General features: G+C 48.4%; 2 protein-coding genes across 4 annotated transcripts; both read left to right on the top strand.

Annotated features, from left to right (window-relative positions):
* The first annotated feature begins 795 nt into the window (after window positions 1–795).
* LOC134034675 (gamma-aminobutyric acid receptor subunit rho-3) lies at window positions 796–9178 on the top strand. 2 transcript variants are annotated; one of them, XM_062479182.1, is made up of 10 exons: window positions 796–1388; window positions 2758–2870; window positions 5340–5407; window positions 5530–5753; window positions 6043–6125; window positions 6386–6523; window positions 6641–6793; window positions 7022–7083; window positions 7304–7435; window positions 8117–9178. In XM_062479182.1, the coding sequence occupies exons 1-10, from the start codon at window positions 1240–1242 to the stop codon at window positions 8420–8422; spliced, it is 1428 nt and encodes a 475-aa protein (XP_062335166.1). In that variant the 5' UTR covers window positions 796–1239; the 3' UTR covers window positions 8423–9178. The 2 variants fall into 2 exon arrangements, with proteins under 2 accessions (XP_062335166.1, XP_062335167.1); XM_062479183.1 differs by lacking the exon at window positions 8117–9178 and adding an exon at window positions 7835–8079 and having other exon boundaries at window positions 7304–7497.
* Window positions 9179–11012: 1834 nt separating this feature from the next.
* Window positions 11013–20283, top strand: LOC134034673 (mucin-12-like). 2 transcript variants are annotated; one of them, XM_062479181.1, is made up of 16 exons: window positions 11013–14319; window positions 14773–14875; window positions 15076–15174; window positions 15260–15308; window positions 15386–15522; window positions 15636–15739; window positions 15898–16008; window positions 16111–16164; window positions 16381–16584; window positions 16674–16747; window positions 16836–17042; window positions 17187–17232; window positions 17359–17487; window positions 17677–17777; window positions 18112–18199; window positions 18419–20283. In XM_062479181.1, the coding sequence occupies exons 1-16, from the start codon at window positions 11140–11142 to the stop codon at window positions 18563–18565; spliced, it is 4833 nt and encodes a 1610-aa protein (XP_062335165.1). In that variant the 5' UTR covers window positions 11013–11139; the 3' UTR covers window positions 18566–20283. The 2 variants fall into 2 exon arrangements, with proteins under 2 accessions (XP_062335165.1, XP_062335164.1); XM_062479180.1 differs by having other exon boundaries at window positions 11014–14319; window positions 14734–14875.
* The last annotated feature ends 823 nt before the right edge of the window (window positions 20284–21106 follow it).

Genomic DNA, 21106 nt, shown 5'->3' with positions numbered 1-21106 from the left:
GTACACCAAGGAATACACCCCGAGCTTCACACACAAGCACACACCAAATATTTGACATTTCCATTTGCTTTGAATTGCTTTGAACCGGCATCTTGTTGCCAAAGCTACATCACTTTACAACCGTTTGTTTATGGGCTTTGAATAACATGAGTGTAACCTTAACCTTAGCGTGTGTGTGTGTGTGTCAGCTCAGATGGAGCTTGTGTTGTTCTCTGGAGATGTTATTTGAGAGGAGAAGTATACAGTTTGGATTGTTATTAGGAACAGTTTGTTCTAAATCACAGCAGGGCAGATTACATTCTGCTTCCACTGAGTGGTTGTATTCTCTGACATACACAAAAAGCAATCTTTCCCAAACCTACACAAACATACACAGTGGACATACACACACACCATCACACACACACAGACACGCACGCACACAACATACAGTGAGTAAAATAGGGACTTATATGCACTAAGTGTTTGTACACCCCCCCCACACACACACATCAATCTTTCCATAACCTACACAAAGAGAGTAGATACACACACACACACACCAGCACACACAGATGCCATGATAGGTAAAATGGGAACCTGTATTTGTGTTCATTCTCCTGGTAGAAAAATCCAGATTATTGACACGTGTGTGTGTGTGTGTGTGTGTGTTTAAATGTGTGTGTCCAACCCTCTGTTTGTAGGTTAGGGAAAGATTGCTGTGGCTGTAGATAAGAGGATTTCACAGGAATTAGTGTCATTCTTCTATCACTGGAGGAATAGATTTATATCGATTTTAATCAGTGAGAGGCAAGAACCACTGAAGCAGAGACAGATCGAGGGAGAGACAGCCGCAGAGACGGACATGGAAGCACAGAGACGCAGGGACAGAGAGAGGGACCATATCGATGGAGAAATGGACAACGCAACACACTGATGCTTGATGACGTGAACTGACTGGCACCAGGAGGACTCTTGGCTCAGCAACAACAGATCTGGCACATCTGGGCCGGCACTCTCAAGAGAAGTACAGCTGCCTGCTCCAAACACACACACACACACACACACACACACATACTAAAGCCTGATTCCGGAGCATTTTGGCAAGGGAAGATCAACTGCAAACAGACTCCTGCATGTTTGATCCGTCAGCGACCGCTTCCTGACTCACGACCACGGAGCCTTCTGGAATGCGGTCCTGCTTCTGTCCCACCGAGAGGCGGTCATCCTGGACTCTCGACCGTCGACCCTGACTGGAACATGAACGTGGTTCTGTTGAGCGTGCGGTCAATATGCTTGGTCTGGGCGTTGTGTTGGCCCGTCGCCACGGTGACCGGGGCCCGTAGCACCGGACGCAAGAAACACAAAGATGTTTACCTGGGAGAGAACAGCAAAAACAAATATGGAGGGTAAGACACACACACATATACTTATACACACACACCAACTCACTGCAGGGCACATTCATGCACACACATACATATGCACACGTACACATACTACACACATACACAGGTACACACACACACCACTAAAACACTGACGTGCCACAACTGAATACCGAGTGCTGTGTTAGCGCCTGACGCCACTCTTTTGTGGGGCTCTGCTCCGCTCACCCAGACATTATGGCCTGTCTATCGTCACGGCGATGTCTCTGTGCAGGTCTGTGGAAGTATGGATGGATGTCTGCATGGTGTGTAATTGCTGGATGAGTGGGGCAGAGACTGATTTGTGGTGTTCACATGTGGCTTTGTGTGGTAGGAATTTCCCCCTGCATGGACTTGACTTTAGCCTCCCTGCTTGCGTGTGCAGAGGGCATGTGTGTTATCGGGGATTTGGGTTTAGGAAAACTAAAAGGGAAAAGGGGCCAAGCCGTCTCTGTGAAACGTACTCCAGATAGCACACCTGCGCAGGTGTGTGTGTGTGTTCAGTCAGTAATTACCTGTCACGCATCCACCCATACTTCAGAGCAAAGAAGGGTTTATCTCTGGGAAAAAAAAGTTATTTTTTCTTTTCCGTCAAATGATTGCCCCTCCTATGCCTCACCTTAAACCTCACAACACCTGGCTAGACTAGCCAGGTGTTGTGAGGTTAGTGAGATGAAACTGTTGTTATATATACCTCTTCCTGACCTTACTCTGATATCCCCTCTGCTTCCCCAGGCAGGCTATATCAGTCCTCCTTATCCCTCACACGCTCTCGGGACCGGCTCTGGAACTTTCCAACACGTTATTCAATGTGTGTGTGTGTCTGTGCGCTTGTGTGTTTTGAAGCAATGCCAGGGAGTGGTTAATGTTTCTGGGTTTGGCAGGATAAGAGGTGTAGAGACGAGAAGGGCAGATTTACAGACCACAAACTGTGTTTCTCTAATTAAACCTTACAGTTGAATCCTTATAAAACCAAGCAGTCGCTCAGTCATCCCTGCCAGTGTGGATGTGTAAAGGCTAGGGGAGGGAGGAGAACGTGACAGAGCTAACGTAGCAGACAGGAGAGAGCAGGCCCTCCAGTAACTCATTTGAGTCTATTTTGCCTCAATAAACATGGTTCATTGACGTGTGTGTGTGTCTGTGTGTGTATGACTGTGTGTGTGTCTGTGTGTGTGTTACTGTGTGTGTGTCTGTATGTGACTGTGTGTGAGTGTCTGTTTGTGTCTGTGTGTGAATGTGTCTGTCTGTGTGTGACTGTGTGTGACTGTGTCTGTGTGTGACTGTGTGTGAGTGTGTCTGTGTGTGACTCTGTGTGTGTGGCTGTGTGTGTGTGTGTGTTCTCTCCTCTCAGGAGGATTGACTACAAACTGAAGAAGCAGGACAGCACCAAGTCTCTCCTCATAAAGACAGAACAGCTTCTGAGAATCGAGGAACACGATTTTGCCATCAGACCTGGCTTCGGAAGTAAGACACGCCATTTCTTTCTCCGTGTCTGTCTCTCTTTGTCCATCTCGGCCTGTTCGTGTCTCCCTCTGTCTCTCTCTCTCTTCCTCTCTCTTTCAGTCTCTTTCTCTGGCAATCTCTGCCTCTCACTATGCTTGATCCAAAGGTATCTAATCCAATCACTCACGCATCAGTAACACCTGAAAGTCACCGGCTGTGCTGTGCTGCTGGGGAGCGCTGATGATGCACGCGGATCTGGAATCCGGCCTCGCTGGGCACTGGGTCACCGCGGCAACCACGCCCAGCCCTCCCAAACCATCACTGACCCAGATTATGTGTGTGGGAGAGAGAGAGAGGCAGAGAAGGGGGTTTCAGGGACAGTAATCTGGATTATTTTTACATTCAGGTCTGATAGAGCAGATGGAACAGTGGGACACACAACAGTTTGGGCCAGGATGGAGAACTGACCTTTGCACGTTTATGACGGACACCACATCACACATACACACACACACACACACACACATGCACACACACACACACACACACACACACACACACACACACACACACACATGTACGCACACACACAACATGTGGTTCGCATCATATGGCCTTCATGGTGCAGGCTGTCTCCACCATACTGTCTGAGACACAAAAGCAGCATTGTCTTCCCCACAGACACTGTGTGGCATTTCAGAGAGCTGTAATTTTACACATGAGATGACTGACAATGATCTATGTTTCTCATGGTTAAGATAAGCCTGGCTCTGTGTGTGTGAGGATATTGTGCGTGTGTGTGCAGCCTACTCATGTCTGACGTCACACACGCTAGGACATCTCAATCATACTCGTTCTATTTCTATGACCTATGATCTATTTTTCATCCGCCATTATATCACTGTCCCAGTTTAATTCCAGTGTCTTGAATGTAGTCGTATATGCTGACTTAAACTAGTTTGAGAAGACAGCACTTGGTTTCCTACAGAGGCAGAGCTGACACGAGAAAAAATACTGATTCAAATATATATATTTTTTTTTTATTATTATTATTTTACGGGTTATTATTATTTTTAAGGTTATTTTACCTCAAACAAACTGGTCACTGGCAAACGGTAAATTGTTGAATCTGTAATTGACGTGTGACAAAGAGAGTCTGGATGTCTAAGAGCTTTGTGGGTCTGGCTGTGGGATTAACTTCATTAAATTAAGTGTTTATAGAGCAGCGTAGCTGCAAACGTACACAGAGAATTAAAAGACTTCACACTCACTACAGGACCCGAGAAAGAACACACACACACTTACACACACAATGACACACACAAGTTCAAGTTCAAGTCTTTTATTGTCAGATGCACAGAACAACACAGGGTCAGACTGGGCACTGAAATTCTTAGGACACGACAATGCAAAGCAACCTGGCATAACTTAACATATAAGTACACAGAACATAGATTACATCTATAATAAGATAACATATAGTAAACCTCCTAATATACAAATAATATACAATATTCAATACAGTATACTAAACCTCTAATACACATAATAACCTATACTAACCTTATAAACCTATCTAACCTAAGTGAAGTACAATAGTGCAATATTGCTGATAGTGCAACCAGTAGCTGAAAGTGACAGCGTGTAAAGTGACTAGTGAGAAGTGTATCAATGTCCATATCAATGTCCATTCAGAAGCCTGATGGCCCTTGGAAAGAAACTGTTGTCCAGTCTGCGTGTGCGAGACCGAATGCTTCGGTATCGCCTGCCAGAAGGCAACAGGGTAAAGAGACTGAAGGTTGCACACACACACATGCACACTGACACACACACGCACACACACAGGCACACTGACACACACACAGAGGCACACTGACACACACACAGGCACACTGACACACACACACACAACTCAGCTTCCATACAGCAGCCTCAAGTAAACCTCAACATCCCTCAAGTCTAAACCACAGCTAGAGCAACTTCTACAGGATGGCAGCCGTCCTGCAACCACCAGGCAGATTTCTATCAATCTCACTGGTCGTGCGGTATCTGTGTCACTGAGGGAGAGTGTGTGTGCAGTGGGTTAGCTGTCCGCAGCGCAGACAGTCAACAGACACGAACAGGTGGCACGGATGAAGAAGGGACAGACCAGATCCGCTGAGTGGGGGGGGGGGTGAGGCTGCAGTTGAATACGTGATTATATTTTTCAGCCACCATGGCATCCAGCGTTAGCCTGTTTGAAGATCTGTGGGCTGGGTTGGTTTGGACAGGTGGTGTGTGGTTTGGACGAGGAGGTGGACGTGGGAGTCGTCTACGAGTACGGGAGGAGGAGGGGGGGGGGAGAAAACCTTGAGTCTTCAGCTGCTTTGGCTCAAGTTCTGTACAAAGTGTCACCGACACCGCCATGCTAATACCGACCTACCACTGCTTGCTAATGCATGAAAACTTATTCTGCTTTAATACTGGCCTCTCCTCCTTTGGGGGTATCAGATGCAGCTATCCCTGTGGGCATCGACGTGCAGGTGGAGAGCATTGACAGCATCTCAGAGGTCAACATGGTACGAGGTCACTTCCTCTTACATCACTTCCTCTGGCATCACTTCCTCTGACATCACGTCCTCCTGTCTCCACCCCCCCCCCCCCCCCCCTCCACAGCTCACTGTCTGTGATGTCTGTGCAGGACTTCACGATGACCCTGTACCTGCGTCACTACTGGAAAGATGAACGTCTGGCTTTTCCTTCTCAAAGTAACCTGAGCCGAACGTTCGACGCTCGTCTGGTGAAGAAGATCTGGGTTCCTGACGTGTTCTTCGTCCATTCCAAACGTTCCTTCATCCACGACACCACAATGGAAAACATTATGCTTCGGGTCTATCCTGATGGAAACATCCTGTACAGTGTCAGGTAACAGTGTGTGCCTGAGTGAGTGAGAGAGAGAGAGAGAGAGAGAGAGAGAGAGAGAGAGAGAGAGAGAGAGAGAGAGAGAGAGAGAGAGAGAGAGAGAGAGAGAGAGAGAGAGAGAGAATATGGTGAGAAAGAGAGAGAAAAGTGACATATTTCAGATTCGGGAGAGACTAAGATAAAAACAGAAAGCAATAAAGCACAGTGCACAGTTGTATAAAGCTTCATTTCTGCAGTATGAGTTTTGATATATTCTATAATAGATTCTTGACTGATGTGTTTTTTTGTTAAGGATAACTGTGACTGCTCTCTGTGCTATGGACTTCAGCAGCTTTCCTCTGGACACACAAAACTGCTCTTTAGAACTGGAGAGCTGTGAGTTTCAGACACACCACACCTCCCCACACACACACCACCTGATAATATTGATATTATACACGGATGCACTACCCACACAAGTGCATGAACAAACACTGACTCAAATGTGTTTACTTGACTTTCATGATAATATACAAAACCTTTTATTTCTCCTTCCTTTCTTCTAACCTGGGCCGTGTCCTTTCTCTCTCTCTCTCTCTCTCTCTCTCTCTCTCTCTCTCTCACACTCTTTCTCTCTCTCCACTCCCTCGGCCTAGATGCCTACAATGAGAATGACCTCATGCTCTACTGGAAGAACGGCAATGATTCTCTGCGGACAGACGAGATTGTTCTCTCTCAGTTCTTCATCGAGGAGTTCAACCCCTCCAATGGCCTGGCCTTCTACAGCAGCACAGGTGTGTTTGTGAGCGTGCGTTTGTGTGCGTGTGTGTGCGACTGTGTGCGTGTGTGTCTTGCTTTGCCCAACCCCTCTCCTCCTCTCACCCTCCTCTCCTCATCCCTTCCTCTCCCAGGCTGGTACAACAGGCTGTACATCAACTTCATCCTGAGGAGGCACATCTTCTTCTTCATGCTGCAGACTTACTTTCCCACCATGCTGATGGTTGTCCTCTCCTGGGTCTCCTTCTGGATCGACAGGAGAGCTGTACCTGCCAGAGTATCACTGGGTACTGTACACCACACACACACACACCATGCACACCACACACATGCACACATGTACAAGTGCACACACACACCACACACACGCACACTCACCACACAAAAAGCACGAGTTTCCACTGAATAAGTTTGTCAGGTTTTACAATACAATAAAAGTCTTGAACTTGAACAATACATTTGAGTAGTTCCTGTTTATGAAGACACACCTAACAGTCCCTTCTTCTCTGCTGCAGGAATAACCACAGTTCTGACCATGTCCACTATTATCACCGGGGTCTCCTCATCCATGCCCCAGGTCAGCTGTGTGTGTGTGTGTGTGTACATGCATATTAAGGATTTCATTTACATTATATTTCATGTGTAAGTTATGTTTTCTCTTTATTATGCATGTGTGTGTGGTGTGGATGTATTTGTGTGTGGTGTGTGTGTGTTCATGGTGCGGATGTGTGTGTGTTTGTGTGTGGTGTGTGTGTATGGTGTGTGTTCCTAACTCCTCACTCATGTGCGTCCCACAGGTGTCGTATGTGAAGGCGGTGGATATCTACCTGTGGACCAGCTTCCTGTTTGTCTTCCTGTCCGTGATTGAGTATGCTGCTGTCAACTACTGCACCACTGTGGAGGAGATGAGGAAACTGAAGAAGGGCAAGGTCAGGGGTCAAATAAAATCCAACTTTATTTATAAAGCCCTTTTTACAAGCAATGTCACAGGGTATTTCACATATACCCATAGAACTGCACCTAAAACAACCTAAACCCTTAAGGAAGACAAGAAAAAACTCCCAGGAAAACTCATAGAGAAAAAAAGGAATAAACCTTGGGAGGAGCAATTCAGTGAGTGATCCCCTCCTAAAAAGATGGTTTGTGGAGGTGCAGACCACAGGCTAAACATAGCCATGCATCAAGAGTAGAGATTAAAAATAAACATTTGCAAATGGATGTTGAAACACAGATATCCAGAGTTCCTAACCATTGCTCTGAGTTGGTGCATGTCAGTTAGAGGTCAGTGGTCAGGGCACATGTTTAACGAGAGATTTCATCAGAACAAGCCAGTCCTTTCAGAACCATGGATTTAGATAGTCCATCAATATTCCTGACGTTTGATAGTTGAACACTGGAGTGTCCTCTGAACAACAGCTCACTCTTCTGGTCAAATAAAGTCATTGCATCGAAACACTGACAACACACACTATAAATCCAATAATCTGGATAATACTCTCAGATTGTCTCATGTCATTTGTTTTAAATGAAGTTATTGTTTGCTTAGACCATGAGCGGTCAAATTGTAACAATGGTATTATCTGTGTCTGTCTCTCTGGTTTGCCCTTCAGATCCCAACATCCTACAACGCCAGCCAGGCCATGGCCTTCGATGGCTGCTTTCATGACAACGACATTGAGCTGACCCCGTTCCCAAGCCTGGTCCCAACCTTGACCCCTAACCCCCTCGAAACCTCCACTCAGGACTCGGGGGATGCTCCGGCCACGGAAGGGACGCGTCTACGACGACAGCGTTCTGTTCGTGAAAACTTGGATTTGCTGCTTCGTCACAGCTACATGATTGACTCATACTCCCGTGTGGCTTTCCCTCTCTCCTACCTCCTTTTCAACATCATTTACTGGAGCTTGTACTCCTGAGAGCGCTGTGAGCGAGTCTGTCGTCATGAAGGAGAGAGTGTCCACATCTTCTGGGGGAAACTATTAATGACTTGTGATCCAACAGAACTGGTATTTTTACTCCTGAGGGACTGCCTTTTGTTAAATTGTTCGACTGCCTATTTAGAAATATTTAAGTTTCAACTAGGAGAGACAGTCTTCTATTTTGAGGATCAACTGGACACTAATGTGGTGATGCCTACTGTTGTGAGTGCTTGGTTTATAATAACAACATGATCCTCAATTGAGTATTAATATCTGTAGAATTTGAAGGCCCTGATAAAGTTGCCCAGGTGGTTCAAATGCATTTGTCAAAAACAAATGGCTATTTAATAGTGAAGAAATTACACAAAACCATGTTTAATGTGTGTATATCACTGTGTGTACTTAAAAACATTGATTTTGTTTGTATGTCAGTGAATAGATATTAGAACTTTTATAAATTTTAGAAATATACATTTATTATGTAGCCTAATGTCACTTAGGCTATTGCCTATTGCAACAATATGTCAAGGATATTTTTCAGTATTCGTTTGTTCTACTAATTTTGAAAATAAACACGAAGGTCTAATATTTAGCCACGGTTTAAATCAACCAATTTCGCTGTTATTCAGTTGCAATGGTGCCCATGGTTACTCCAAAGTTTTGTTTACATACATGTGGAAGCATTGCACGACAGCCCCCGCTGAGGAAGCAACACACACGCACGTCGTAGCTGCTAGCTAGCTAGTCAACAAGCATCAGAGGAAAGTTGCCAGGTAAGTTTTTTGTTGTTGCAGCAAGCTAAAATGCGATTTCACTGTTAAAATAATAATAGTAGCTACAGTAATACATATTGCAAAGTGTCTCTGAAACAAGTGGTTAGGTGGTGACGTTATCTAAGTTACTACAGTATCACCAACTGGCCAACGTTTCTTTTCTTTGACATTTTTAGCTAGTGCTAGGTAGACGACTAGCCAGCTTGTAGCTTTGTGGCTAACGTACAGTACTGTTGCACTAAATGTTTATTCCTGTGTTTAACGAGTAGCTAACGTCAATAACTACCTGAAAATAACTTGCCGTCTTAAACATTTTGCTACTGTATCTACAATTTCCTTTTGCCAAATATTCTTTGATTCCCCCAATACACAAACTAGTTGACCATCGACTTGTTGAATTGCCATTACAGTATGTATTTCCTGTGCTCTGAGTCTGATCAAATTTTCTGAAAAGTGACGAGAAACGTGTACATTGTATGCTATCGTGCGGTGCACGCCCACACAAATAGCTAGCTATTCTGTATCTGTAAAATAGATCAGTAATAGTAAAGGTAGCGCTACTGTGCTGTACTGTAGTTACTACTCTATCTTATTAGTCTGAATGTGTACTTTACAGTTTCGATGTTTAACAGGTGGTCACTCGTCTCATACACCGCTTACAATGACACTGACAGTTGACAGCTCACTGAGTAATTTGAGCTGTCTATCTTGATAAGGTCTACTTAAGATAGGAATTAGGAAGACTTTATTTTGACCATGTTCTGATATTACTCTTCGTCCACCTTCCACTTTGCCAGTTTCCCTGGTGAGCAGTCCCTGACAGCAGCGATACGCCGACGTCACATGACGTCAGACCAGGAGCTAGTAAGTCCAGTAGAGCCAGAGGTGCAGCTATCTCAGGGAGCCCTGGAAACGGGACGCTACCACCTGGTACAGTACATTTATTGCCATACCTTGCTTTTACTGTTCCATAATTGTCACTTACAGTGCATTGTTTGCAGCTGACGCACAATACATTTTAAGGTAGCCTACTTAAGTATCTCTAGATCCTCTAAAGCAGTGGTTCTCAAACCTGTCCTCAAGTACCACCTGTCCTGCATGTTTTAGATGTTTCCCTGCTCCAACACACCTGATTCAAATGCATGTTCGTTACCAGGCTTCTACAGAGCTAGATAACGACCCATTTATTTAAATCAGGTGTGTTGGAGCAGGGAAACATCTAAAACATGCAGGACAGGTGGTACTTGAGGACAGGTTTAAGAACCACTGCTCTAAAGGATCTTACAGCAGTTAAAATGTCTGTGTATTACCAGACATATGCTGTCCTAAAGGAATTCCATAGATTTTTTCACAAGAAGACATTGGTAATCTGAGATGCAGCTGTCCAGTTTATTACCACGTCTCCACGCACACACACACACATTCTCTTCTGAACAATTAACTATTTCCTCTGTTGGCCAGTGCGTGTTGTAGCCATCGAGTCACAGTGAAAGAATGTTAAAGTGGACTGAGGCAGAGAGGGGGAGTGAATGGGAAAAAACGAAACATAGTAAGGTTTGAACAAGAATGACAGTGGTGTTTGTTTGGCCCTGTGCTACAGAGAAGACTACTCCTAGCTAAAACTACACACAAGGGTACACTAAAGGCTACATTCCTCAAATACACACACACCACCTACAAGTGCACACACACACACCCACACACACCCAAGTGGTCCAGATATTTCTTTTGAGTGGCAGGGCCATGTGGGCTCCTTCACATGTGCTATTCTGAGCAGGGTTGGGTAGGGGGGAACTCAGAGAGATGAGGGGGATAGTGTGGTGGAGTCTAGGGTATTTTCTCTTTCTGTGCGAGGCGTGCGAGTGAGAGGAGCAGGTTGCGTTCGTCCCGTGGTTCGACTGCTGCGGGGGTTTGCTGTTTTAGTGCCTTTCTGGCCCGAAGATGGGGTGCTGTTTTAGCAAGGAGCTAAGCCAGGGAAGGCTGAGCGAGAGGACCAGTCTCCTACAGACCTCCATCCCTGATGGCCTGGCTGTGAGAGACCAGGACAGACAGCACAACGCCTCAATGGTTCAGCGCGTCTGTGTGATGGCCGAGGAAACTTGTTTTGCCGATCGGTCGGCTCAACGGAAGCCTCCAGAAGAGGGGGGAGAAAAGGCGTTGACGGGTCGGGAAGACGTGCCGACAGGCCCCGCGGTGAAGACCAGCAGTAACGGCAGCACGCAAAGCAAAGGGGGTTTCAAACCGGAGCGCACGCACGAGGAGGGGTCTATTATTATCACATCCGCAGGCCGCGGCACAGACACGCTTCAAGGCACACCCAGGAGCGCATGCGTGTCGGACGGACTCGCAGCCAAGTCCACGGACAGCTGTGAGACTGCTCCCTACATGGACAAGCCATGCGAGAGCCCAGTGAAACAAAGGATAGCAGCGAATGCCACGCTGAGGGCTACCTGGTTCAGCCAGCCTGCCACAGTCCATGACCAGGGGGGTGCAGGGGGCTGGAGGTCAGCCGCAGCGAGGACACCCGCTAATGGCTGCCTAGGGGATAGCAGCGCTGTTGGGGTGTCCGGTGGCCTGGTCCTGCCAGTTCTACTGTGTGGGGGAGGTCAGCGGGATTCCCTCAAAGCCCAGCTGGAGGAGGAGGAGGAAGAGTGTGTCATCAGGGCAGCGCTAGGCAAGGGTTTCAGAGCCAGGGCCCAGAGCTTCTACAGCCTCTGTTCCATAGATGCAGATGACCTTGACCCTGACCCGTCAGGCACAGCTGAAGCCGAAACAGGTGTGCTGCCCCCCACAACCCTGCCCACAGCCTCTGACCAACTACAGGAAGAGGAATCCACAGCCTTTGACCAATCAAATGAAGCGGCATCTGTATTCACTCTCAAATCACATACGACGGAATCCACAACCTTTGATCAACCACACACCACGGAATCTACGACCACGGTCCAGTCCCGCACGACGGAACACACAGCCTCTGTTGAAGCGGACACACCAGAACCTAAAACCTCGGCGGAGCCTCCCCAGATAACCTCCTCAGACCCCTTCCCGGACCTCCTCCCTCCTTCCAGCAGCTGGAGCTGTGAGGACCCTAGCGCATCTTCTCCGGGCAGCCCCGCTACCCCTGAGGACGGGTCCCGGCTTTCCCCGGCAGTGGATGAGTCCACCCCTGATATACTCGAGGCGTCTCACCAGGAAGCACATGCAGGGGAGGAGGCTGCTCCTGTGGAGGAGGACGTGGTGACGGACCTGGACGGGGTCGTCTTCACGCCCTCTGAGACAGGAGTGGAAACCAGACAGGAGGTCGAAGACTCTGAAAAGGACGAGAGCGTTCGTGCTGGAGCTTCCAGCTGCCTTCCCTTTCAATCTGCCCCTACAGAGGAGCAGATTACCCCAGACATCCTCCCCTCCTGCATGGAAGCTCAAATCCTCGGTCCTAGCCCAAGCCCCAGCCCCGTACCTAACAACCATAGCCCAAGCCCCAGCCCCGTTCCTAACAACCCTAGCCCAAGCCCCAGCCCCGTTCCTAACAACCCTAGCCCAAGCCCCAGCCCCGTTCCTAACAACCCTAGCCCAAGCCCCAGCCCCGTTCCTAACAACCCTAGCCCAAGCCCCAGCCCCGTTCCTAACAACCCTAGCTCAAGCCCCAGCCCCGTTCCTAACAACCCTAGCCCAAACCCCAGTCCCAGGACAGTGGATCAAGCCTTGGGTGGAGAGGGGTTGGAGGGGATGGGGGACCAGGGAGGCTGTCAGGTTGTCCATGACAGCGTACGCAGTGAAGGAGGTAGTGGAGAAACAGAAGAGGAGCACACGGCTCTCGTCAACACAGGGGCGACAGTCACAGGTGGATCCTCAATCCGCACCATATCTGTATGGTCACCAACAGAGTTCCCTTACTGCTCGTTCAAGACAGATATGCCACCAGTTATCGCGGAACAGCCGACACCTGACCATGACACAGCAATATCAGACCAATCAGATATGAGCTCGACTCAATGTGAAACGACCGTCGACATTAGAACTGAACCGGATGAACAACAAACACAGGTCGACCAGCGAGTAGATCGCTGTGATCTCAAACCAGATGAGCAGGTTATGGAGCCTGTTGACAAGGACGGAACCTGTTTTAGCGAGCCCGTCCAGGATCCTGGTCTGGAAGAGGTTTCGCATCAGTCTGCTGATGCAGAAGAAGAACCAGAAGCTAATCTGGTACAGAAGCTTGAAGAGAGGTCCGACCCCAACACTGAGACAGGTCCCCTCGGTGGAGACGGTGTGAGGAGCATACCTTTCTCACCAGAGAGCGTCCATCTTCTCCACACTAGTGAAGATGTCGAGCGTGGCTTTGCAGACCCTGGTACCGGGGACGTACCTACGGTCAAAGAAGGAGCACAATATGAAAATGATGTTGAGATTGTCGACGCACAAAGCACAGGCTCAACCCCTGATGAGAATATTGAGCGAGATCACACCGTAGTTGAAGAAACTTCCCTTGTTATGAGCCTGGGATCCCTCTCTGAAGGTTCTGAGGTGAGCGATAGATCTCTCTTTGACAGCAGCGTGTGCGAAACCCAAGGATCTCTCGAGGACCCCACCACATTGAGTGACCACGGCGAATGCATCTATGCTGAGGGTAACCTGGGCAATGGAGACATGGGTTACCATGGGGACAGTGCATCGGTGGGGTCGTGTCCGATGTCGGAGGTGCTGGAGGTGGATCCGGATCAGGTCGATGTCTATGCCTCCACACCTTCCTACCAGATCCACTTCCTGGATCAAAGACCGCTTCCTGTTGCCAATGAAACAGCTGTTGGGGTTGGAGGGCGAGGCGACCATGGGGAGGGGGGAATGAGAGAGATGGTGTCGGAGCTACTGGGGGAGGAAGGACAGACTTCTCTGTCTGGCTTTTACCCCAACCCCTGGCCAAGGCTGGATGAGGGCTGTGGAGCGTGGGCCCAGACCATGCCCAGCCAGGGTGAGAGCGAGGTTGGTGGTCATGCAGAGGAGCTGCCTACTTGTGCTCCAGAGCTCCAGAGCTCCATGGCTCTGCTGGGAGTGTACCCCTACAACACCCTGCTACCCCAGGGGTCGTGTTTGTGGGACTGGAGCCCAGAGTACGCACAGCCTGTGAGTAAGTGTGTGTGTGTGTGTGTTTGTGAGAGAGAGAGAGGGAGAGAGACTAGTAGTTGTTCAATAGTGGTCTGCTGGAGACGAGAGTAACTGAGTGTCCCAAACCTTTGTGGGATGTGAGTGTTGGACAGCTGTACCGTGTGATGAAGGGAGATACTCTTTGAGTAACTGTTTTAGAGCATTTGTCAGGAGCTCTTACATTAGCACATTAGCAAACAGTTAGCCAAGATAGCACCAAAATATGAATACTGATGTATAAAAACAGTACTATGCTGCTGCTTAATGTTGGGACGTTTGAGTCTGACGCCAGTGTGGTTTTCTGTTTGCCTTTGTATGTGTGTGTATGTGCACACGTGTGTGTGTGTGCATGACCTTGTGTGTGTGTGTGTGTGTGTGAACGTTTCACTGCAGGATTCCACCACGGTCTCAGCACTCAATCCCAATGCACAGGTATGGGCCAATCACACGGCTAGCCTGGACGTCTGTAGCCCCGCCTTCACGGAGGCTGTCCACTCATGGCTGGACGTCCCAAGTGACCTCGCCAACCAAGAGGGTACGTGTTGGTGGTTGGGTTCTCCTTTTTTGTTATATATAGATATAAAATCTCTCATACACCTAACTTGTTGCCTCAGGTGCCATGAAATCAGAACTTCCATGTTGTAATGATGTGGTCTCAACTTTGATATGTGATCCATCTAGTTTCTGACCAGGCTTTTCCACAGTAGTAATTTCTGCTCTGTGATTGGTCCACAGGGTATGAGCCAGAGTACGACCTAGAAAACGTAGGCATGGCTTGGACGGAACCCAGCATTCTAGAATGTCCCGACAACTCCCAGGACCCGCCTCCCACAGGTGCCGAGCTGCTACGAAACAGTTTTTATAACTGACAAAACTTCAGCAACGAAAGTCTTATTTGTGTTGTCACTTCCTCTTCCAGTAGGGCTGAGGGAGCAGCTGAGTGCCACCCTGACTTCCTGTCTGTCCAGGTACACCAGACTATTCTAAACCCTGCGCCGTTGTGCCAACCAGCAGGCTCCTTTCTGATTGGCTGCTGTGTCCGTAGGGAGAACCTAGCCAGCGACCTGTACCTGGTCTCTCAGATGGATGGCGACCAGTATGTTCCCATAGCAACCCTGGCCAATTTGGAACACATCAAGAAGCTCAGCACAGACGTGGAACTGATCTCAGACATCCTCAAGTGTGAGTGGTCTGATGTGTGTGTGTGTGTGTGTGAGGTTATGCGCTGTATGGGATGGTTCAGGCATATTTGATGGTTTGATCTTGATAGCTCTTGTCTTCTGACCTTCGTGCAGCTCTGCCATTGGTCCAGGTAGCGGAGTGCGGCCAGAAGGTCAGGCCCAATCAGAGTCGTTGTATTGTCATCCTCCGAGAGGTCCCCGAAGACACGCCCCCAGAGGCAAGAACACTCTATCTGCTTCCTGTCTCATTTCCTTCATGTCTCATTTCTTTCTCGTTTCTCACTTCCTGTATGGCTTCCTATATTTCAAATTCCTGTGTTGTGGTCCTGTGCCCAGAGTGATGAGGTTTCTAAGGGCTGTGTGTGTGTGTGTGTAGGAGGTTCAGGCTCTGTTCCAGGGGGACAACGTTCCCAGGTTCCAGAGCTGTGAGACGTCCACCAACGACAACTGGTTCATCACCTTCCCAACAGAGGCTGATGCCCAGAAGGTGACCCCGACAGACAGACAGACAGACAGGGCTGATGGAGTCATGCAGCCAGTCAGTTTTATCTATAACCATGTGTGTGTGTGTGTGTGTGTGTGTGTTCAGGCTTACCAGTACCTGCGAGAGGAGGTGAAGGTGTTTAAAGGGAAGCCTATAAGGGTGAGTTCATCCTCACTCACAGAACAGTCTCTGGAACCTGGACACATTCTCTCTGTGCAAAGAGAACTGTTTCAAGACATACAGAATTGACACATTCAAGAGAGATATTTAGAGGTCCAAGAGCACATTGTGGGCTTAGACCCCATATAAAGTGCTGCCCTAATGATTGCTTATCAGATTGAGTGACTGGAATGTTTTTGGATTGGTTCTCTCCAGGCGAGGATCAAGGCCAAGTCCATGGCCGTCACGTCCTTTGCTCCCAAAAATGGCTTCAGGCCAAGCCCCCTGGACCCGGTCACCAATCAGCAAGCCTATGGCCCTTACTATGCCCCGCCCACCTTCCAGCAGCCTCTCCCACAGCTTTACGAACTGACCAATGAGGCGTGGGGTGCCATGACCACATACCCGGACCCTGCGATGGTGAGAGCATGAAGCAGACAGTCTTGAAGCAGAAACACCACCAGTTTCCTCCAAGTATGAGTCGACCGATCGCTGTTGTTATTTTGCAGGTGGCCCATTTCCCAGGGTTCCTCAATGGCTATCCATCGAGTCAGCCCGGCTTCAAACCGTCCAACAGACACAGGTACTGACCAACTCTCTCTGGGTCACACGCATGCACTGGTTGCAGTGCAGTTCAGTTATGCCGACGTTGATGGTTGTTTGTTTTCTAGTCGAGGGTCACGGCGAAGGTCTGGAGACGGAGGTCGCAGCCCCCTGGCTGACTCCTCCTTCCACTCGGAGCGCGGACCAATGGGACGAGGCTCTGGCCCGCCCAGGCAAGGACGCCCTCGTTTCCCAGGCAGCGGCCGACGGGACAGCAGGGAGGGCAGGGAGGAGTCCAGCAGAGGAGACTTCTCCCCCAGCGCAGACCGAGGGAGGTGAGCACCTTCAGCCTGTCAGTCTTTCACCCTCACACCCAGCCAGATACGGTCACCTCGCCCCAGTCCAGGCCTGTCCGTCTGTCTGTGTGGATGTGTTCCCTGGCCTTGGCCCAGCTCATTAAACATCTCTCTCTTCTGAAGGCGAGGGGCCTACAGCGGCAGGAGGAGGAGAGAAGATAAGACAGCTGTAAGTACCGACTGTATGTGAGTTGGTGCCAAATGATGAATGTGTGTGTAATGGGAATGGTCGAAGCTCTTAACGCCTGCGTGTGTGCCCGTGCGTATGTGTTTGTGTGTGTGTGTGTGTGTGTAGAGAGCTCCGACCCAGTCAGAGTCACGTTCCTCGACCCCCGTTCTAGAGCTGGGGCCCACCAGCTTCCCCCCCCTCCCTCCTGCCACAGCTGTCAGCACAGTGACCTCCGCGCCTAGCGCCAACGACAAGGTAGAGGGAACCATGCACGCGCGCACACACACACACACATACACTGAAGCAGGCACCTTGTATGTGACTGTAAACACAGTCACTGTGACCACACACAGTGTGTTAGGAGGTCGCCGTGTGTGTGTTCCTATGTACTGTCTCTAACAGCAGCTGTGTGTGTGTGTGTGCGTTTGCCTGTGTGTGTTCCAGGGTGTGTCCAGCAGCAGACCAGGGTCTGAGACCAGCTGGGGATCTCAGAACGGCACAGCTCCGCCCCTGGAGACCCCCCTCCCACCCGACCCACCAAACATGTGAGTCTGGTAGCATTTAGGTGCTGTGGCCACACATCTTACACATTATCCATCCATCCATCCACCCCTTCCATCCATCCATCCAGTCACCCAGCCATCCCTCCCTCCCTCCTTCCATCCATCCATCCATCCATATATCCAACCACCCACCTGTCCATCCAGCCATCCATCCATCTATCCTGCATCCACCCTTCCACACATCCAGTCCTCCATCCTGTGTCTTTTTGCGGTTTCTGACATGACGTGTTACTGTAGAGGCCGTCACGGCTGGTCTAACTCTCCTGGCTAGTGTTAGACTTTCCTGTGGTCAGCCATGTTTGTTACTGTCTGCCAGGAAGCAGAAAGAGACCGTGGAGAATGCAGTCATGACCACAGCTCCTCCGACCGTGAAGGAAACTCCTCTGGAGAATGGACCAGCCACGGTGAGAAGTCAATGTTTCATAAACGTCAAACTTCCAGGACAGAACATGGTCATATAGAATGGGGGAATCTCAATAGTCTACATTTATTTACACTTGGGATTATACTACAGAGTTAATAGTATGCTATACTGTTGAGAGTATACTAAATTGTTGATGAACCTGTAGTGTGCTAGACAGATGAAGCATGCTACTCATCAACTATGTATTCTGATTGGCCAGGAATCCAAGAAGCTAAGCTACGCTGAGATCTGCCAGAGGGCACAAGCCAATAAGAAGCTCCCATCTACTGACCACACCTCCTCAGGGGCGGAGCCTGTCCCAGCCTATCCAGCCCAGCACTCTGCTCCTGCCCAGTTGCCACGGTGACCACTAAGCGGGAAGAGGGAGGAAAAAAAAGTTTCTCAGCACCTTTCAACTGCTTGTTGGTTTGGGTCAGGGTAGGGTTTACTGTCAGGACACTGGGTTAGGTTCAGGGTTAAAGGTCATGTTACGGGTTGAAGCAGTGAGGTTGGCATCTGGGTTTGTTGATGGGGTGTCCAGGTTTGTCCTGTGGGTCTCAACTGTTTTGTTGAAATGAAAGTTATACACATGCAAGCTTTTGATTGCTAAAAATTCACACCACTAGTTAGTAAATGGTTTGGGTGAGGGTGAGGTTATAGGTCATGCTCAGGATATGAAGAGATTGACCTCTATTTTTATTTATAAGGAATTCCTTTTCCCCGGTCTGTTGACTGGGGAGTCTGAGTTCTGCGGTTTAGAGGCCAGGGACTTATAACCACCAAAAATGAAGAAGCCAAACAAATCTGAGCCCTGGAGAGGAAGTTGGAAAAATCCTGTAAAGTTGAATTGATTTAGTTATTTAATGTCCAGGTTTAGTTTGAAGGGTTTCTGGAGTCCGCTCCTAGTTTCTGTTGACTGCTCTGCTGGGTCTGGTGTTTCTCCTGTACAGAATGTTCTGTGCTGACTGGACCTGAGACTCTACCCTGTGTGTATTCCATTATACCCGGGCTCATTCAGGTCTGGACCCAGGTCGAGCTGGCCTAATGCTGCTTGTCTGGCCTCACCAACTGTTATTTTTGAACAGGAACCAAAGATTAAATGAACAACGAATGGGTCACACATTGCGAAATTGTGCCGCACACACCAGCCCGCTGTTTGTCACAGTCATTGCGTAGTCTGTACAGTGGAACGCTAGCTCTAAACACTGGAACACAGCTTGGCCAATACTTTAGCATCCTATTCTTGTGGAACGGTTAAGACCAGCAGTTCTGTGGATGGCGAAGCTCAGATTTTAACTAGATATGGATCAGATGTGGAGGCAGGTCAGAACCCTGGATTGGAATAGTTCCTCTCATCCCTGGAACCTGTTGAACTTCACTGTTATCGAGACTCCCAAGTGCCAAGAATGACCACAATCACTGTATAATATGAACCCTTTTTTCTTTTCCTGCATGATTTTAGGACTTTAATTTATTCCGTAATTTTTGTTATGTTAGACAGAGTGACTCTTGTTTGTGTTGTGTGTTGATTTGGGGAGGAGCTACACTCTGATTGGGTGAGAGTGTGAGGTCACAACCTGCATTCTGTAGGGCAAAGGTCCTGCTGGCTTGTTTACTTCCTGGTTCTGATTCTGAATGTTGCCAACTGGTGATGCTAGTGGACAGGTACTACTGACTTCCACACCTGCAGCAGTTTAACTGTAGATCCTTCGATCTGGTCAGCAAGCAGGAGAGAAGCCGTGTGGTGTGGAGGTGTGTTTACTGGGTTAAGGGGTTGAGTTTGAGTATGGGGGGGGTTCTCTAGGGAAAGGTGTATGTAGGCCTGATACCTATAGTGTACCAAAGAACATTGTTTGATTGATATGGTTTAAGAGCTTGAATTTGATTTATATTTTGAGGGTGGGGTGGGTGGGTATCAAAGGGAGAGTTTCCGTTATTTTTCTGTTCACTTCTGAGTTATACATTCATTTTGTAAACGTGGGTAGTTACCAAATAAGAATGATAGGCACAGTTTCGCTGAATGTTATTTTCTGTACAGTTGTAAATAATTTTGAAGAAAAAAGAATAAAGTGCCTTGTAAATGGACACTGTTGTGTTGTATATTTTCTTGTGTGTGGGAATGATACGTGTCGGCTGAATATAATTCATTTCTAGTCGTGGTGTGGTGTCACTCTCTCGCCAACAGGAGGCAGTGGAAGCACATGTAATCACACTTAAATCACAGAGACCTACCTATATAGCATCAGTCTAGCGTTAACAGCTTTGAGCTTTGAAATGAATTAATAAATCAGGGACATTTCCATAGAATGTTAATACTTGCGTCCAGGGGCGCTTCTAAGGGCAAATTTTGGGCCCCATGGAGAGATTGCAATTTGGTCCCCTTCTCCCTATTTAGTTTTTTTCATTCGAAGCTCTTTGAGGACCCACTCCCCATTCGGGACCTGGGTATTCAGTCCCACTTTCCCCCGACTTCAACACCCCTGCTTGCGTCAATGGAGTGTTACAATCCTGAGATTTATGCTGTAAATGAATTAGTCATGTAATCACATTTTTCTCTACATCTGCCATTTGATCGACACTTTTCATCCATTTATCTTACTGTTCAGTTGGCAAGTTGGACATTTGATTGCACTTCCGTACTTGACAGAAAACTGTCCACAGTAAGTAGGCTAAGCTTGTTTTTATCTCTTGCTCCTTCTTGGCTCAAAGCATAAATGGTAATTAAGTACAATGAGTACAATTTAATCAGTATGATAGAGAGAGAGCGAGAGACTGGATAGAAAGGGGGGGGGGTAGGAGGCGGGGGGACAGGGTGGCGAGGGGGGTGCTGAAGGTGTGGCCCCGCCACTCCTTTCCTTCATTCTTCCTTCACGGCGCCCCCATCAGATCCAGAGCGGTACGGCACCTT

The sequence above is a fragment of the Osmerus eperlanus genome, chromosome 15 (assembly GCF_963692335.1).
Source record: "Osmerus eperlanus chromosome 15, fOsmEpe2.1, whole genome shotgun sequence".
Taxonomy (NCBI): Eukaryota; Metazoa; Chordata; class Actinopteri; order Osmeriformes; family Osmeridae; genus Osmerus; species Osmerus eperlanus.
The sequence above is the reverse complement of the archived record's forward strand: the minus strand, read 5'-3'. Positions and strand labels throughout refer to the sequence as shown.

What these genes read in the sequence shown, in the direction of transcription:
- LOC134034675 (XM_062479182.1), top strand. Translation starts at nt 1,240, where the DNA reads ATGAACGTGGTTCTGTTGAGCGTGCGGTCAATATGCTTGGTCTGGGCG. An exon ending in CATCAGACCTGGCTTCGGAA is followed by an intron (nt 2,871 to 5,339) that starts GTAAGACACGCC and finishes TGGGGGTATCAG; the next exon opens with ATGCAGCTATCCCTGTGGGC. An exon ending in GCATCTCAGAGGTCAACATG is followed by an intron (nt 5,408 to 5,529) that starts GTACGAGGTCAC and finishes ATGTCTGTGCAG; the next exon opens with GACTTCACGATGACCCTGTA.
- LOC134034673 (XM_062479180.1), top strand. Translation starts at nt 11,140, where the DNA reads ATGGGGTGCTGTTTTAGCAAGGAGCTAAGCCAGGGAAGGCTGAGCGAG. An exon ending in TTAAAGGGAAGCCTATAAGG is followed by an intron (nt 16,165 to 16,380) that starts GTGAGTTCATCC and finishes GGTTCTCTCCAG; the next exon opens with GCGAGGATCAAGGCCAAGTC. An exon ending in CGCCTAGCGCCAACGACAAG is followed by an intron (nt 17,488 to 17,676) that starts GTAGAGGGAACC and finishes TGTGTGTTCCAG; the next exon opens with GGTGTGTCCAGCAGCAGACC.